We start from the raw sequence: 12,996 nt of genomic DNA, 5'->3' as shown, positions 1-12,996 counted from the left end.
AAGGAAAATAGAGTTGATTTGAGATGAAAATTGGGGTGGAAATAGAGAGAAATAGATGTGTGTTTGTGATTGAAATGAGTATGAAATAGGAGTATTTATAGAGTAAATAAATAAATAAAAAAAAAAAACAAACGGCTATAAAATTAACGGTCTCATTACCGTTAATAAAAAATTTTTTTATTTTTTTTTTATTAAATTCGAATTTTTTTAAAAAAAATGAATTATTGCGTCATCGGGACGAAGCCCACTCGCGGGGCAGCGAGTGGGCTTCACGCGTCGAATGGGAGTCCGCCACGTCGCCTCGGCGCGTGGCGGAACGTTTCGTTCCGCGTTCCGGAGGAACGAAACGCGGCACGGCATGGGAACGGTGGCGGCACGGAATGGCGACGGAACGCACGCTGCAACGCGTGCCGCCGCGAAACCGTTCCTCCGGAACGGCATAGGAACGGCGACGGCACCGCGTTGCGGATGCTCTAATGGACTTGAATTGACACGTGACGTCGAATCTATTCAACTGAAGTATGAATACAGAACTATTGATGGCTCATTGTAATGGGATTAGACGATTAGTCCAACACCAATTTATACGAATCATAGTAGTATTTGATTGAGCACTTAAAAATCCAATCATATTCTACATAATTGAATTGTCCGTAAATTTTTTATTTTGGACCACGAGTTTAAGCAATTGTTGAACATGCGCAGTAACTTGCTAAAAAGATTTGATTGTAAAAATATAGATAAACTATTTCAATTTCCCTCAACCCGCGCAAACTACAGTATTTTGGAACCACTGAATTTAACAGAACAGAACAGAACAGAACAAATTAGCTTCCAAAGAAACAGAAAAAAACAAAACATAAATATCAAAAACCAAGTTCATTGGTAAAACATGTGAAAACACAAAAACACCCTTGTCCCTCGGTTTCTATGTCTCAAACGCCCACATATTTTCATTCAACAATCTTGGCTTGAAAGTCTCTCCATTTCTCAATTTTAAATTCCCTGGTGTTTCCTGTTCACTCTTATTCTTGCACGTGAGAAAGCCGAGGAGCTCTGCAATCTCTCTCTCCAATTATCATCACCTTCGGATGATGGAATCCTGAAAAAGCTTCCCCTCACTCCCTCTCAATGCTAGCCCCTAAACATCTCCCATGGCGACTGCTTCCCACCTAACACTCGCCGCCGCGCCTCTCTTCCTCCTCCTCTCCCTCTCCATCTTCTCCGCCGCCGTCCACAGCGCCACGGACCCGACTGATTTAGCCGTGCTGAATCAATTCAGAAAAAATCTCGAAAATGCGGAGCTCCTGCGATGGCCTGCCAATAACAATGACCCATGTGGGCCCCCCAGCTGGCCGCATGTTTTCTGCTCAGGCGGAAGGGTCACTCAGATTCAGGTGCAGGGCTTAGGCCTCGAAGGCCCTTTACCGGAAAACTTCAACCAATTGTCTAATCTCTTCAACATCGGCCTTCAAAGGAACCAATTCAGCGGAAAGCTGCCGTCTTTCGCCGGTTTGTCTCAATTGAAGTATGCCTATTTGGACTACAACAAATTTGATTCAATCCCATCTGATTTCTTCGACGGCCTTGTGAATTTGGAGGTGATGGCATTGGATTACAACCCTCTCAACGCCACCGCCGGCTGGTCCCTGCCGCCGGCGCTCCGGGGCTCCGCTCAGCTGACGAATCTCACATTGATGAGCTGCAATTTGGCCGGACCGCTGCCGGAGTTTCTGGGGAACATGTCGTCGTTGCAGGTTCTGAGGCTGTCGAAAAATCGGCTCTCCGGGAGCATTCCGGCGAGCTTTAGAGGCTCTGTTGTTTCACAGCTTTGGTTGAATGATCAAGCCGTGGGAATGTCTGGTTCAATTGAGATTGTTTCTACTATGGTTTCCCTCACTAGCCTCTGGCTTCATGGGAATCACTTCACAGGTAGAATTCCTGAAAGCATTGGTGATTTGGTTTCACTGCAAGATCTTGACCTCAATGGTAATGATCTTGTTGGCTTGATTCCTGCTGGTTTGAGTGGGATGGAATTTGTTAGGCTTGATTTGAATAACAATCACTTTTTGGGGCCTGTGCCTAAATTCAATGCTGCTAATGCTACTTATAAATCAAATCCATTTTGTTTGCCTAATCCTGGAGATCTTTGTGCCCCTGCTGTGATGGCTTTGTTAATGTTTCTTGATGGTGTGGATTACCCCTCTAGGCTCGTGGGCTCGTGGTCGGGTAATGATCCGTGTAAGTCGTCTTGGTTGGGAGTAGCGTGTGATCCTAGTGGAAAGATCATTACTTTGAACTTGCCTAATTCTAATCTTTCTGGTGTGTTAAGCCCTTCCATTGCCAATCTTCAATCCCTAACTCATGTGTATCTTCAGTCTAACAATATCTCTGGTGTGATCCCAACCAATTGGACTAGTTTGAAGTCTTTGGCAGTCTTGGATTTGAGTGACAACAATCTTTCTCCTCCTCTTCCAAAGTTTAGTGGAGTGAAGCTTGTTTTAGGTGGGAATCCCCTTTTAAATCCATCTCAAAACAATAGCACATCATCTCCGAATCTAAATTCCTCGTCTAGCTCTCCTTCCTCGTCCGATGCTTTCAATACCACACGCCATCCCACAGCACGGAAGCGTTTGAATAAGCTGTATGTGATCGTTGCTCCAGTTGCTTGCTTTTCAGTTATTATATGCTTAGTTCTGCCTCTTTCAATGTACTTGTGTAAGAAGAGGAGAGGCAGGCTGCCTCATCCGGGCTCCCTCGTGGTGCATCCGAGGGCTCCCTCTGATTCAGGCAGCACGGTCAAGATTGCGGTCGCGGATAACACAAACAGGAGTGCTTCCTCCCCGACCTCTGCCAGTGTGAACAGCGGCCAGTCTCATGTGATTGAGGCGGGGAACTTGGTGATATCAGTCCAAGTGCTTCGAAATGTGACCAAGAACTTTGCCCCCGAGAATGAACTGGGGCGTGGTGGGTTTGGGGTGGTTTATAAGGGGGAGTTGGATGATGGGACCAAGATAGCAGTTAAGAGGATGGAGGCAGGCGTGATCAGCAACAAAGCGTTGGATGAGTTCCGATCAGAGATCGCTGTGCTATCCAAAGTTCGCCATAGGCATTTGGTTTCTCTGTTGGGATTCTCTGTTGAAGGGAATGAGAGGATTCTGGTTTATGAGTACATGTCTGAGGGGGCTCTGAGTAGCCATCTTTTCCATTGGAAGAAATTGAATTTGGAGCCTCTTTCTTGGAAAAGGAGGCTGAATATTGCCCTTGATGTTGCTAGAGGCTTGGAATACCTTCACAATCTTGCTCATCAAAGCTTCATACACAGAGACCTTAAGCCTTCTAACATTTTGCTCGGTGATGATTTCCGCGCAAAGGTCTCAGATTTTGGCCTCGTGAAACTGGCCCCGGATGGGGATGGGGAGAGGTCTGTCGTCACCCGCCTTGCTGGGACTTTCGGATACCTTGCCCCCGAGTATGCTGGTAAGCATTTCTCGAATGATTGTTTCTCGCGATTAATTTGATACGACTAAATAATTTGATGTCTGCTTGTCCAGTTACTGGTAAGATCACGACCAAGGCAGACGTGTTCAGCTTTGGCGTTGTCCTAATGGAGCTGCTGACTGGAATGATGGCGCTTGACGAGGACAGGCCTGAGGAGAGCCACTACTTAGTCGCGTGGTTCTGGCAGATAAAGGCGAGCAAGGAGAAGGTGATGGCTGCAGTGGACGCAGCGCTAGACAGAAAGGAAGACGTCTCGGATAGCATCAGCATCATTGCTGAGCTGGCTGGGCACTGCACGGCCAGGGAGCCAGGGCAGCGGCCTGACATGGGGCACGTTGTGAACGTGCTGGCTTCCCTCGTTGAGAAGTGGAAGCCGATGAAGGACGAGGATGAGGAGTATTGCGGGATCGACTACAGCCTTCCGCTTAACCAGATGGTGAAGGGGTGGCAGGAGGCGGAAGGGAAGGACGTGAGCCATATGGACCTCGAGGATAGCAATGGCAGCATCCCGACGAGACCTGCTGGATTCGCGGACTCCTTCACTTCAGTTGATGGCCGTTAGTGTTAGCTATATATCATAAGGATGATGTTCGTTGATTTTTCTTTTTGTTCTTTCGTTTTGTGTTGGTGTAGATAGATTGTGTTGTTGATCATTTTTGTTTTTTTTTTTGTATTTGACTCTGCTTTTGTTGTTCTTTGATGCCTCCTATTTCTTGGCTTTGTAGATATTGGAAAGTCACTCACTGCTGCATTCTTCTTTACTGATTATTCATGAATTAATTTGTTATTTTATGAAAGGATTGGCTGATTAAAATTATTTAGACACTTCGACATAATGTTTTGCGGATCAATTTTTTTTTATTATTAATATAAATTTTCTCTTTTCATTTCTTTATCTAATTTGATAGCTTAATTTATTTTTATGCACAATTTTTTTAAAATCACGTGACAAAACAAGGAGTATTTTACTAAATTTGATTTTAAAATTAAAAAAGCAAATTTAATTACGTCAATGCAACAAATGGGAGTCAAATCAGCGTCCAATAATACCTCGTTGTGTTGATGTAGAACGTGAGAGTCAATTTGAGTGGCATGTGTAAACGTGACATGTCTAGCTGTCTAGTTAAATGATTGGAGGATTATTTGGAGTTGTCGTAAATTTATTAATGGAGAGATGAGGAAATCCATACTTGGTCACGACTCTATATTGCTGTACTTCACACGTTCAATCTTCTTCTTTTTTTTTTTTCCTTTTTCTCTTTCTTTTTCGATCTTAATTAACACACCTACTTGGATAGTCACGAAATCTATACCTATATAAAAGATGAGCTTTGGCGTTTTTTTTGAAATATTTATAAATTTTAGAGTTTAAATATGAATATTTATGAGTTATGGAAGATTGAGTATAAATAAGATGATGATTGACGTTGTAATACAAATTTTCAGTTATAATTTAGAAAATAACTATAAATTATTGCATGTATACAATGTGAAGTAACGACCAATCATCATGGTGGACTAAACAAATCTGCATTGAAACTTATTTATTCATAATAAGAAATGTATTATAACTTTTAATCCATGGCTAATAACAACAAAAATGAATAAGAAAAGCCAAATTTTGTAACCTCTATTGTCATAATTTTATAACTTATGATGTTTTAATTTCATGATTTCTCATGGATTAATTTTGTGACTATAGAAGGCATAGAGTTATGGATGAATCACACACCAACAAAAGCATTCTCCATTCTCTCTCAAACTCTCAACATTTTATTGTACATTTTAGGAACATTGTATTACTCATTTTTTGGAGCCCTATCAAGTTCATCAGTGCCTAGCGGGTTTGTGATTCATCTTTAGGGATAATACGTCAATTCAAGAGCACTAACCTTAATGTAATTTGTCTTGCAGAAATAGGGGTTTTCTCAACTAGACTTATAGTTCAGTTTATTTTATAATTTTTATTGTAATTTCCATTTCATTTATTATTATTTTTTTCTTTTGATTGCAACAGTTAGAGTACCACATGTATATATGGATCGAGAATTTTATCCCAATATTTCTTATAATTCTTAGAGAGGGAAGAATTGTAACATTCTTAACTCGAGACATGCATAATATTTATTTTCATCTTTACACAATTTATTACTCCCTCTGTCACATAGTAGATGTCACACTTTCCTTTTTAGTTTGTCCCACAAAAGATGTCACATTTCCTCTTTTAGAAAAAGTTCTCTCTCACATCAATTATAAAATTATATTTTCTCTCACCACTTAACACACAAAATAACATCTCCTAAAATCCCGTGCCATCTCCCAAGTGTGACATCTACTATGGGACGGAGGGAGTACTAATTTTGTGTATTTATATTGTCGCTTTGCTATAATTATATTAAGTGGTGTAAAAAAATAATAATATTTGATTACTTATGATGAATCAATAAATTCATGTATATTTTAACATAACCCTATATGTATATTTGCAATGAGATAATTAAATATAGCAAAATCGAGTTAATCAAACAATTAGTTGTTCAAACAAAATAAAAATAGTATGCTATAATACTATTGTCAAAATTAGGATTTAGCACTTAATTGTTCTATGATACAACTGAGTTTATACGGAGAATTTAATTATCTATCTATAGGTGATCATGTTGAACAAAATATACATGTATACATTTACAAAAAGAGAATTTGTAGTATTGAGAATTGTAAAGTAACATAAAAAATTGTGTAGATGGTTCATGTTCCAACAAGCCACATTTAAAAGTGCAATAAATAAAGATAAACGCTCAAACATTTAAAAGGGCTATCATTATTGGTTAATGTAATAATGTTAACTAAACCAATTAATGTAATGTTATTTTTGTGTAGTTTATTATTTGAATTTTTTTTGTTCATAATTTTGACGTTTTGAATATTATGAGTTATTGATTCATTATTTTATTAAAATTGTGATTTGCTTTTTTTAATAGAGATATGAATGATTGTTTTAAACATATTTTTCAAAAGTATCAACACTTGATACTCTCTTTTTCGTTGTCCAAATAATTGTGTTTGTCTTGGTTCTATTTTAAATAGTAATTTTATGTCTTTTAAGTGTAAAAATGAATGGATGAGTATATATTTATTGAATTGTTATTTATAGTATATTTTTAATCTTACATAGTTATATTATTTCTTATTTTAATGAATTAATTAATAATTTAAAATAGTATGATTAAAAAAATTCTATCATGCACCGCACGTGGGTTAACACTAGTAGATTATAATACACCATTGTATACATGTATTGTATACTGTATTTATGGGATTGTCACGATAAAAGTTTATTCTGAACTTTTATATATATATATATATATATATATATATATATATATATATATATATATATATATATATATATATATATAGGGTTGCGTTAAAGATAGAACCATTCTTAAGTGTAGAACCTAGAACTCTACATATTTTATTCATTGGATGAGGAAAAAATGACGGTCAAGATTAAAAATTATATATATTAGACTATGTTTTCACGACATTCCGGACTCAACATGTGAAAAAACTCACATGTTGATGGAAGAATGAATGAAACGAAGAAGAGTCCATGCATGCTTTATTTTTTCACTTATCTGCATTCACCCATTAATAATAGTTTTGGTTGTAATGGGAAGTTGCTGTGCAAATCAACACCATTGGATTAAAAGATCTAACGACCTCCGTTTGGCATTTGTTCTACGTTTAAGAATGGTTCTACGTTTAAAAATGGTTCTATCTTGATCACAATCCTATATATATATAGGGGTGCGTTATATTGATAACCCCTAAATATCGTAATAACCCTATAACTAAATCTGGACCGCACATTTTTAAAATCACGCGGTTGAGATTCAAACTTAGATTTACTTCATAAAAAAAGGCGGAGGGGTAAAACTGTCATTTCGCTCATTTAATTTCGCAGCCGATAAAATGATACTTCGACCTAAAAAATGACGAAACTATCATTATAAGCCAAAAGTATCATTTTATCAACTTAGAGTATCATTCTATCCGGCTACACTATCATTCTATCCGACAAAGGTATCATTTTATCAACTCAAAGTATCATTCTATCTGCTGTGAGTATCATTTTATTAGTCAAAAGTATCATTTTATCAACTCAGAGTATCATTCTATCCGACAAAACTATCATTGTATGCTGTAAACCTAACATATACTATCATTCTATCCGGCAAAAACTATCATTCTATCCGGCAAAACTATCATTTTATCCGGCAAAAACTATCATTCTATCCGGCAAAAACTATCATTCTATGCAATAAACCTATCATTTTATCATTTTATCAGTCAGTCAAAAGTATCATTTTATCAACTAAGAGTATCATTCTATCCGGCAAAACTATCATTTTATGCAATAACCCTATCATTTTATCATTTTACGTAATATTTGGCGAAATTCAGAGTATCATTTTATCAGTCAAGAGTATCATTTTATCAACTCAGAGTATCATTCTATCCGGCAAAACTATCATTCTATGCAATAAACCTATCATCTTATCATTTTATCATTTTACGTGATATTTGGCGAAATTCAGAGTATCATTTTATAGCACAAAGTATCATTTTATCAACTCAAAGTATCATTCTATCCGGCAAAACTATCATTCTATGCAATAAACCTATCATTGTATCATTTTATAAGTCAGTCAAAAGTATCATTTTATCACCTCAGAGTATCATTCTATACGGCAAAACTATCATTTTATGCAATGAACCTACCATTTTATCATTTTACGTGATATTTGGCGAAATTCAGAGTATCATTTTATCAGTCAAGAGTATCATTTTATCAACTCAGAGTATCATTCTATCCAACAAAACTATCATTCTATGCAATAAACCAATCATTTTATCATTTTACGTGATATTTGGCGAAATTCAGAGTATCATTTTATCGTTCAGAGTATCATTTTATCAACTCAAAGTATTATTCTATCCGGCAAAACTATCATTCTATGCAATAAACCTATCATTTTATCATTTTATCAGTTAGTCAAAAGTATCATTTTATCAACTCAGAGTATCATTCTATCCGACAAAACTATCATTCTATGCAATAAACCTATCATTTTATCATTTTATCATTTTACGTGATATTTGGCGAAATTCAGAGTATCATTTTATCAGTCAAGAGCATCATTTTATCAACTCAGAGTATCATTCTATCCGGTAAAACTATCATTCTATGCAATAAACCTATCATTTTATCATTTTACGTGATATTTGGCGAAATTCAGAGTATCATTTTATCGTTCAGAGTATCATTTTATCAACTCAAAGTATCATTCTATCCGGCAAAACTATCATTCTATGCAATAAACCTATCATTTTATCATTTTATCAGTCAGTCAAAAGTATCATTTTATCAACTCAGAGTATCATTATATCCGGCAAAACTATTATTCTATGCAATAAACCTATCATTTTATCATTTTACGTGATATTTGGCGAAATTCAGAGTATCATTTTATCGTTCAGAGTATCATTTTATCAACTCAAAGTATCATTCTATCCGGCAAAACTATCATTCTATGCAATAAACCTATCATTTTATCAGTCAGTCAAAAGTATCATTTTATCAACTCAGAGTATCATTCTATCCGGCAAAACTATCATTCTATGCAATAAACCTATCATTTTATCATTTTATCATTTTACGTGATATTTGGTGAAATTCAGAGTATCATTTTATCAACTCAGAGTATCATTCTATCCGGCAAAACTATCATTCTATGCAATAAACCTAACATATATCATTTGATCATTTTACGTGATATTTGGCGAAATTCAGAAATTAAATGAGCGAAATGACATATTTACCCCTCCGCCTTTTTTTATGAAGTAGAGTATCATTCTATCCGGTGAAACTATCATTCTATGCAATAAACCTAACATATATCATTTTATCATTTTACGTGATATTTGGCGAAATTCAGAAATTAAATGAGGGAAATGACATATTTACCCCTCCGCTTTTTTTTATGAAGTAAATCTAACTGCTAGAAAGGAAAATATGTAAGTAAGGAAAATAGGTAAGCAAGGAAAAGAAATTAATTAGGGAATGAGTATTAGGGCAAATCTTGCCATTTTTATGTAACCCTTGGCCTATTTAAAAGAGGCGTACCTATTGTAATTGTATGAACAAGTTGAATGAATAATACTCATATCTTTCAACATGGTATCAGAGCAAAGGCTCAGAATAAAATCATCATAGCCTAATACATTTCCCGACCAAGAAGGCGGTTATTCCCAACCTGCAACATGTCAGACGATGAAGAGAAACCAAATATGGAGGAGACACGATTAAAGATGAGTAAGAATGTTACTCTAGCCGTTAAACTCAACGGGATGAATTATACCTTATGGAAACGGCTGATGAGAGTAGCCATCGTGAGAAGACGAGCAAACAGGTATATCACCGGTACACCGTAGCCGCCGGAACCTGGAATGAAGGGGTACACAGAATGGGAGGAAGCCGATATGACAGTGTTCTCATGGATAATTGACAACGTCGAAACAGAAATTGTTGTCGACTTTGCACATCACCAAACCGCGCAAGCTCTGTGGGAGAGCCTACAAACTACATTCGAAAGTACAGCAGATCCATATCTGTTGTACGATCTAGAGGAAAAGGCAGGCCGAATCGTGCAAGGGGAACATGGGCTAGAAACATATTGGCGACATCTCCACGGAATCTGGGTCGAAATTGACCGATGCCAACATCAACCTGTGGATTGCTGCGACAAGGGGATTAGCCAACTTCGAACGTATGTAGCAACAAGACGGCTGTTCAAATTCCTAACAGGCTTGAATGCAAGATATGACGGGATCCGAAGGGATATTCTCAAGGAAACTCCGTTGCCCTCAGCCGAGACCGCATACGGTCTGGTAAAACGAGAAGCTACGCGGTTGAAAATCATGCCAGCAGCAGACATTGATCCCCAGACCGGCGCAATCAACGATGGATCATCATCGGGCCAAGTCGGACACGGGTTCACCGTCAGAAACCAGCCATCACCGCGACCAAAACAGCCACCACCACGAACCGCCGCGCAACAGCCCAATCGCCAAGGCGGTTTCAAACCCGACAAATCAAAATTATGGTGCTCTCATTGCGGAAAACAAAGACATACTCGAGATACCTGTTTCCTCCTCGTTGGATTTCCGGAATGGTGGGATGAAACTCAAAAGGCTAAAGCTCGATTAGCCATCGGAGTCGAAGATGGAGGCGGATTATTTCCGCAAGGAGCAGGGAATAGGAAGATGACTAACACCCGTGGGAGAGCAGGAGATACCGGTCCTCAACCGGGTGGAGGCGGCAGGCCCGGCGAGGCAGCCTTCGCGGAGAAGAAAGGAGGCGGGTCATATGGAGGTAACGGATTGGGGTTGAGAAACCTCGATCCCCAATTTGATTTTCAGAATAAACCCCAAAGCATGAGTAATTTAATTTCTGGTCCTTATAGTTCAGAATATATGCAATATGACCCAGGAAAATTACAGTTAGGCCCCCCCAGAAAGACTATATTCCACGTTTGACCCCAAAACTGTCTGGAAATTCCGTCTTAAGCCCAAATCGTTTTGCACCCTTGGAAAATATACCTATTGCGTGCATTGCCCAAAGTAAAATTGACCCTAAGGAGAGTGAGTGGATTTTTGATTGTGGGGCAACTGATACTATGACCTACGATATGAAAGATTTTTCTGAATTTAATGGGGCAACTAAAAGCCAAATTCAAACTGCCGATGGAGAGTTGACCGCTGTGGGTGGGAGTGGAACCATTGAAATATCCCCAACCCTAAAGCTTACAAATTGTCTCTATGTGCCCAAATTATCTCATAAACTTATGTCTATCAGCCACATGACGAAAGAATTAAACTGTACGTTACGAATGCATCCAAATTTCTATGTATTACAGGATATCAGGACAAGGAGGATAATTGAGCGTGGCACTGAGCGTCAAGGTCTTTATTATGTGGATGAGATTACTCAACAAGGTGGCACCGCGATGCTTGCTCACGGATCTGCAAATCGGGAAGCTTGGTTGTGGCACCGCAGATTGGGGCATCCATCCTTGGGTTATTTAAAAATGCTTTTTCCAAAGTTTTCCCATTTTAAGGATATTACTTGCGAATCTTGTGTTTTGGCAAAAAAACTACAGACAACCCTTTAGATCAAGTGATACTCGCGTTAAGACTATTTTTTCTCTAGTGCATGCCGTTGTTTGGGGTCCAGCTTCTATTGTTGGTGATCATGGTTTTAAATATTTTCTCATTTTTGTGGATGACTGCACTAGATTGACTTGGGTATATTTTTTGAAGCATAAATCTGACGTTTTTGAAAAATTTACCCGTTTCTTTACAATGATCCAGACACAATTCCAAACCACGATCAAAATTCTTAGATCCGATAATGGTAGGGAATTTGTTAACAAAGACATGACCGATTTTTTTAAAGAAAAGGGGTTAGTTCATCAAACTACTTGTCCTTACACTCCTGAACAAAATGGTGTAGCTGAACGAAAGAATAGGATAATCCTAGAGGTCACGAGAGCCCTGTTTTTTGACTCAAATGTTCCTAAATTTTTATGGCCCGAAGCTGTTGCCACTGCTGTCTACCTGATTAATCGTTTGCCTACAAAAATTTTGGGTATGAAAACTCCTTTGCAGACTCTCACATCCCTTACTGATATTCCCCCACCTCTCACACTTCCGCTCAAAATCTTTGGTTGTTCCGTTTATGTGCATGTACCGAAACACGAAAGAGGAAAATTTTCTGCATGTGCAATAAAATGTGTTTTTTTGGGGTATGGGATAAATCAGAAGGGTTATCGATGCTATCACCCGGGGTCTAGGAAGGTTATAACAACCATGAATTGTAATTTTCTAGAAAGTGAATACTTTTATCACACCCAACCTCGGGGTCAGGGGGAGAGTGTTGTTCAGGGGGAGTGTGATAAAATTGGACCCCTCAGTTCGCCGATGCCACATCCAAGTATCTCGACCGTGGAACCAACAGAACAAGCTAGTGTCACTGCCGAGTCAGTCACATCTGCTGTAGAGCCTCCTCAACCGCCCACGCCTGAATCGAGTCCTCCTCCAGTGATATCTGAGGTAATTCCTGAAACTAGCTCAGATAATACAGTTATTACCCATGACACTTTTGGTGTAGACGAGAATGAGAATGCAGCAATTGATGGTGATACCGGCCGCTATATACTCCCCAACAGAACTACTCGTGGGGTCCCGGCTAAGAGATACATTCCTGAGAGGATTAGTAGAAGCCGATATTCTATGGCGAATCTGGCTAAAGCAAATCTAACAGAGATGGCTAGGGCGTTTGAAGCAGCACTTTACGAAGAAGAAGAAATCCCATATACGGCCGAGGAGGCTATGGAAATTGCTCACTGGCGAGAAGCAATGCTAGTAGAA

General features: G+C 38.4%; 1 protein-coding gene across 1 annotated transcript; it reads left to right on the top strand.

Annotated features, from left to right (window-relative positions):
• The first annotated feature begins 952 nt into the window (after window positions 1-952).
• LOC121795612 (receptor protein kinase TMK1-like) lies at window positions 953-4,293 on the top strand. Its single transcript, XM_042194149.1, has 2 exons — window positions 953-3,480; window positions 3,555-4,293. Exons 1-2 carry the CDS (start codon window positions 1,155-1,157, stop codon window positions 4,061-4,063), a joined length of 2,835 nt encoding a protein of 944 aa, XP_042050083.1. The 5' UTR covers window positions 953-1,154; the 3' UTR covers window positions 4,064-4,293.
• The last annotated feature ends 8,703 nt before the right edge of the window (window positions 4,294-12,996 follow it).

The sequence above is a fragment of the Salvia splendens genome, chromosome 3, assembly GCF_004379255.2.
Source record: "Salvia splendens isolate huo1 chromosome 3, SspV2, whole genome shotgun sequence".
Taxonomy (NCBI): domain Eukaryota; kingdom Viridiplantae; phylum Streptophyta; class Magnoliopsida; order Lamiales; family Lamiaceae; genus Salvia; species Salvia splendens.
The sequence above is the reverse complement of the archived record's forward strand: the minus strand, read 5'-3'. Positions and strand labels throughout refer to the sequence as shown.

Coding starts and splice junctions, on each gene's coding strand:
- LOC121795612 (XM_042194149.1), top strand. CDS start 1,155: ATGGCGACTGCTTCCCACCTAACACTCGCCGCCGCGCCTCTCTTCCTC. Junction 3,481..3,554: donor CCTTGCCCCCGAGTATGCTG/GTAAGCATTTCT, acceptor CTGCTTGTCCAG/TTACTGGTAAGATCACGACC.